A 6525-nucleotide genomic window follows, 5' to 3' on the forward strand; every position below is an offset into this window, starting at 1 on the left:
TGCAGTACTCCCTTGATCAGCAGACAAAGCAACAGCTATAATCAACAGCATGGAAGACAGCTAGCCAGCCTCTTCCTAGCTCTGGTTGAGTATCCAGCAACAGCCCGGCAGACCATACTGGTTGAGCCGAGCGACTCGGGGGACGCGCCGCTTCACATCGCCTCACCGTCGTTGCGCCTGCTTTATTTTTTTTCACCGAACGTTCGAACCCATTAATTAAAGTCCGAATGTCAGCTTAACGAACGAACGTTCGAACGTTCGAACGTTCGGGCTCAGCCTTAACACACACACACACACACACACACACACACACATACATATAGACACACACACACACACACACACACACACACACACACACACACACACACACACACACACACACACACACACACACACACACACACACACACCTCACTGTCATGACTATATCACAGTGACTCAGTGAGAGACACCTCTGATGGGCAGATGTTTATATCAGGGTGTTTGGCATCACCAGTCGGTCCTATACTGAAGTATGGGTAGAGTTTCTCAGTGAAGGTGTGTTTATGAGTGCAGATGTGAGTCATGTCTTCACGGTCGTAGAAGGTCAGCCTCCCCCTGTTATAGTCCAGCTGTACTCTGATCCTCTGGGGGCTCCTCTTCACTGTGAGGAACACCCGACCATTAGAGTACTTACCTCTATAATAACGTAGAGCCCAGATACCATGTTGTGGTGATATCTTTAGCCCCTCTCTCTTCCTGTCAAATGACTCTTTAGCTACACCTATACCCCAGTGAGGATGGTCTCCCACCTCCACCTCCCAGCTGTGTTGTCCTGAGCTGAAGCTCTCAGAACCCAGAACAATGAGATACTTAATGCTCCTCTCTGGGTTGTCAGGGAGCTGCTGCTGTGTGTCTGTGTGTCTCACACTGGTCAGATCATCAGATATAGAAGACCAGGGTGATGCAGTGTTTGGGTCCAGAGTGACAGGAGTGAACTTGACCCTTTCCTTCATCTTCTCCCAGACAGAGAAGGTCAGGTTGCCCAGGTGTTTGGCCTCGTCTATCAGCGCTCCTGAGACCAGCTGTGGACGAGGCAGGTTGCACTGAGCTCTGGAAGAACATTCAAGAGTCAGTCCTGCTGTGGGCTTAGCTTCAGAGCCGCAGAGAAGAGAGAGATATTGATTTCCATAAAAATAACTGTATTCCATCTCTTCTCCATCATGTTTCTAATACAATAATTTCCACTCAATCAATAAATACACATACATACATACATACATACATACATACATACATACATACATACATACATACATACATACATACATACATACATACATACATACATACATACATACATACACAGAGAGAGAGAGAGAGAGAGAGAGAGAGAGAGAGAGAGAGAGACAGAGAGATGGAGAGAGAGAGAGAAAGAGAGAGAGAGAGAGACAGATAAAGGGAGATAGAGAGAGCAAACGAGATAATGAGAGAGAGAGAGAGAGAGAGAGAGAGAGAGAGAGAGAGAGAGAGAGAGACAGAGAGATGGAGAGAGAGAGAAAGAGAGAGAGAGAGAGACAGATAAAGGGAGATAGAGAGAGCAAACGAGATAATGAGAGAGAGAGAGAGTGAGAGAGAGAGAGACAGAGAGAAAGCAAAAGAGAGAGAGAGACAGACAGAGAGAGAGTGAGAGAGAGAGCAAATGAGAGGGAGAGAGAGACAGAGATAGGGAGGGAGAGAGTGAGCAAACGAGAGAATGCGAGAGAGAGAGGGAGAGAGAGAGACAGAGGGAGAGAGAGACAGACAGAGAGAGCAAAAGAGAGAGAGAGACAGAGATAGAGAGAGACAGAGAGAGAGCAAAAGAGAGAGAGACAGACAGAGAGAGGGTGAGAGAGAGAGACAGACAGAGAGAGCAAAAGAAAGAGAGCAAATGAGAGAATGAGAGAGAGAGACAGACAGGGAGATAGCAAAAGAGAGAGAGAGAGCGAGAGAGACAGACAGAGAGAGAGAGAGGGAGAGAGAGAGACAGACAGCAAAGAGAGAGAGAGAGAGAGAGAGAGAGAGAGAGAGAGAGAGAGAGAGAGAGAGAGAGAGAGAGAGAGAGAGAGCGAGAGAGAGAGTCAGAGAGAGAGAGGGGCGCGCGTGGGTTTCGTGCGAGAACATGGCCGTCCACACGAGTCCGATTTCAGAGCGGAAGCGCACGGATTTACATTGGAACAGCTGTAAATGCCTACTATTATTTATTATTTATATACATATAGAACTGCTCCACATGGATTTTAATATATCATGCTTTAAGTACTGTAGTTTTAATGTAGTTGGTGTTTTTTTATATAGTGGTCTTTTTACTGTAGTTTTAACTATTTTTATAGTGGTGAGTGTCTATGTATTGTGACTGTATGTTTGTCTTTCAACCACTGAAGCACAAATGAAGTTCCCAAAGGAAAATAAAGTAATTTGAAGTTGAAGTTGAAGTCAGTCCCCGTTTGAAGATAAAAAAATTTAAATAAAGATTTCCGGTGCCAGTGTCCATTTTCCATTATCTCATTAATTAGAATGTTAGAATGAATTTTTGAATGATGATCAGTGTGATGTACTCCTGAAAAAGTATAGTAATATGGTTTATTTGTATTGGGAAAGATACAGACACATTAGCTGGTTGAACAACATCTATATGTGTGGTAATAATGCAGATATTGAGTGTATTTCTGTGAAAATGCGTGTGGCGCACGCCTCTGAATCCAACCGGAGCGGAAAAAGAACTTCGCTTCCCGCCCGCGAGTCGCGCACCCACCCACGGCCGTGGTGATAGTTGTGTGATAGTAAAGGGTTAACCTTCTATCGTGTGGCAGTGAAAGGGTTAACCGGCTGTCGTGTGGCAGTGAAAGGGTTAACATTCTGTGTATTGTCGCAGTGAAAGGGTTAACCGTTTTGGTAGTGCGGCGGTGAAAGGGTTAACATGGGGGCAGTCAGGGAAAGAGTCAGAGAGAAAGGAGAGAGAGAGAAAGGAGAAAGATAGAAAAAAAGAGAGAGAAATTGAGAAAAAGAGAGATAGAAAGAGATAGAGATGAGAGAGAGAAAGAGAGGGACAAAAAGAGAGGTAAATCACTTACCTTTTCAGTGTGGTCTTGTAGTTCTATGGAGGTAAAGACAGATCAAGTTAAACACTACACTGTAAAAACTGAGCGTCATCTGGTCACTTTTAAACTATCAGCTCATTGTATTCAACTAAAACTGTGTAAAATGCAATTCATAAATGGTTCAAATGCATTGAATTCAGCTCAATTCTATTTCAAACAGCACATAGTCTTTTTTATTATGTATAGGTTACTAATACTTATTTAATAAATATGAATGAACCCCAATCCCAGTTTTTACAGTGTACTAAACATCCTCAGCATCATTCCCTATGAACTGAAGAGAGACCAGTCCTGACCTGCAGGAAGGAGACGTGTTCAGCGTTCAGCTCCTGCTCTATGGCTCTGATTGTGTCTGAAAGGGTTGACATCTCTCTGTCCAGCTCCTCAATCTTCTCCTTCATCGTCTGGCTCTTCTGCTCCTCTTCCTCCTTCAGTGCAGCTACCCTGGCCTCCTTTTCCTCGTGGAGAAACTGGAGAAGCTTCTTAAACTCCTCCTCAATCTGCTTCTCTGTGTGAAGGGCCTGGACCTGGAGATTATAAGATAAGATAAGATATTCTTTTATTGATCCCCTTGGGGAAATTCAGGCATCATAGCAGCATGGGGGATGGGGGGGGGCAAGGGCATAATTTTGTTTTCAATAGTGGAGGGGACACATTTGTGGGGCGTGGTCAGTGGCTGTAAGGTTGTAGATTTAAAAAAAAAATCAGTTGTGCAAGTAAATTTTGGTGAGTTGTTTCTTTTTTTTTATCCACTTTTTCTCCCATTTTCTATATTTTCTCCCATCCCAATTTCGTATCATCCAATTCAACCCTCCCCTGTCACGGACGCCGTTTCTTGCCTCCCACAAGCCGGCTGCAATGTGGACTAAGTCATACATAGCACAAGTCCCCTCCGGTACTTGAGGTAACAGCAGTCGCATCTTTTCACCTGCGCAGCTCGATCTCTCAGTGGCGAGGAGTAACGCGTGGGAGGCTCACGCTGCCCCTGACACTTCCTGATTCTACTGCGCAGGCGCACCAACCGACCTGTAGGAGTCGCTGTCCACAACGCCCGATCCCCACCCATCAGTTTCCCTCCCCCTAATACGGCCAATGTGTATTAGTATGAACGACCAGCTAAACTGAAAGCAATGTGGAGCGCTGGGCTCGAACAGGCAAGCCCAGTGTCTCCGTCATTTGTGGCGAGCGCCTTGCCCACTACGCCACGTAGCCGCCCTCTTTGGTGAGTTGTTTCTATATACAATTCACTTATGACAAGTCATAACGCCGCACGAGTCTCGGAACGAGAGAGAGAGAGAGAGAGAGACAGAGAAAGAGAGAGAGAGAGAGAGAGAGAGAGAGAGAGAGAGAGAGAGAGAGAGAGAGAGAGAGAGAGAGATTGTGCTATTTATTATCTACAATGTATAAAACAACAGCCTAGAGGCTTTTAAATACAACGAGGTCATAGACAGATATTTCACAGAGACCAAGCAATGCTGTTGCATTTCATGGCAATCACACAGACCATGGTTCAGTTTCACTATACAGCATTCACAGTGTCAAATAAGGTGCAGTATGCATAAGGTAGTGTTATAATTTACTATCTAACTAACTGAAATATACAGTAGGGGGGTTAAAAATCATGTCTCTCCCACAATGGACTACAAATGTAGAATAGGGGACTTATTTTTACTGTGTGCAGGTTGAGTGCAGCTGAAACCTTACAGTAAATCATTTATCATTAATACAGAATATTTGTACCTTTACGTGTTCTGCTGTGCGGACGCATGTTCGTTTGATTTCTTTAAAGGCCTGTAGCTTGTCACGTAAGGTCTTCAGTGGAGCCTGGAGCTGCTTCTGCAATGGAATTCATTCATTCATTCATTCATTCATTCATTCATTCATTCATTCATTCATTCATTCATGATGTATTTCACTTGAAAGATGCAAGTCTGAGGACTCTGTGCTGCAGCACCGGTTTCAACTCACGGACTGGAGTACGTTTGCCACCCAGGCCACCCTGGACTCCCACACTGACATTGACTCCCACACTGACATTGACTCCCACACTGACATTGACTCCCACACTGACATTGACTCCCACACTGACATTGACTCCCACACTGACATTGACTCCCACACTGACATGGACTATCACACTGACATGGACTCCCACACTGACATGGACCCCCACACTGACATTGACTCCCACACTGACATGGACTCCCACACTGACATTGACTCCCACACTGACATGGACTCCCACACTGACATTGACTCCCACACTGACATGGACTCCCACACTGAGATTGAATCCCACGCTGACATTGACGCCCACACTGACATGGACTCCCACGCTGACATTGACTCCCACACTGACATTGACTCCCACACTGACATTGACTCCCACACTGACATTGACTCCCACACTGACATTGACTCCCATGCTGACATTGACTCCCATGCTGACATTGACTCCCACACTGACATTGACTCCCACACTGACATTGACTCCCATGCTGACATTGACTCCCATGCTGACATTGACTCCCACACTGACATTGACTCCCACACTGACATTGACTCTCACACCTCCTACGTTGTGGACAAAAATAAATCAACTCCAACATCAGTGTCTAAATCTAATCCCATCTAATTGTTCTGATTGTCTAATGTTTCTGTATTCATTAACAATGTGACAACAATGTTTACTCTGTGTATTTATTGAGTATAATTAAAGATTGAATAAATTAATATAATAATGATTTTGCCATACCTTGTGATCCTCCGAAGCTTCCTCTATGTGGCAGCAGTTGTGTCTCTTGCGTTTTCTGGAGGACGGACACACCACACAGATGAGCTGGAGTTTGTGCAGACTGCAGAGCACTTCAGAACCTGCTGGAGCTCCCTGGCTTCTCTCCCTGAAGGCCTCACACAGGTTCTTCAAAGCCAAGTTACGAGGAGGATCTAACATTGAAGAGACTTCCCTACAAAGTGGACAGTCCTTGTCTTCTCTGTCTCTCCAGTATTGATGCAGACAGGCTTTACAGAAGCTGTGGCTACACAACAAGATGACAGGATCTGTGTAGATGTCACGGCACACGGGACAAGACAGATCCTCTTCACAATGAGACGAAGCCATTTTGTCTCTCAGTAACACTCCCTCCTCCTCTGGAAAGCTCTGTGAAGTTTACTTTAACTTTTGTTATAAACTTACTTAGATTCAGTCAGCAGCTGGTTGAAGTCACTGTTTGATCACTAGTTATGAGGGCCGACGTTCCACTCTACTGGTTAAAGTTGCTTACTCGTGAGTAGTACGTTCGTTGATAAAGACAAATAATGTCCACAGCCGCTCCAGTGTAAAACAAAGATATCCAAATGGTTTATTTCTCTTCCACAGCGAAGTCTTTCTTTACAGAAGTGG

The 6525-nt window shown here is 45.0% G+C and overlaps 1 protein-coding gene across 1 annotated transcript; it reads right to left on the bottom strand.

Moving 5' to 3' along the window:
• Positions 1-431: 431 nt before the first annotated feature.
• Positions 432-6243, bottom strand: LOC311243446 (E3 ubiquitin-protein ligase TRIM35-like; the record flags this gene model as incomplete). The annotated part of the gene is made up of 5 exons (XM_084332679.1): positions 432-646; positions 773-1095; positions 3096-3118; positions 3419-3649; positions 5878-6243. The coding sequence occupies 5 exons, from the start codon at positions 6241-6243 to the stop codon at positions 432-434; spliced, it is 1158 nt and encodes a 385-aa protein (XP_084188805.1).
• Positions 6244-6525: the final 282 nt, after the last annotated feature.

This window comes from Notolepis coatsorum (genome assembly GCF_963971535.1).
Source record: "Notolepis coatsorum genome assembly, chromosome: 17".
In the NCBI taxonomy this organism is placed as follows: Eukaryota; Metazoa; Chordata; class Actinopteri; order Aulopiformes; family Paralepididae; genus Notolepis; species Notolepis coatsorum.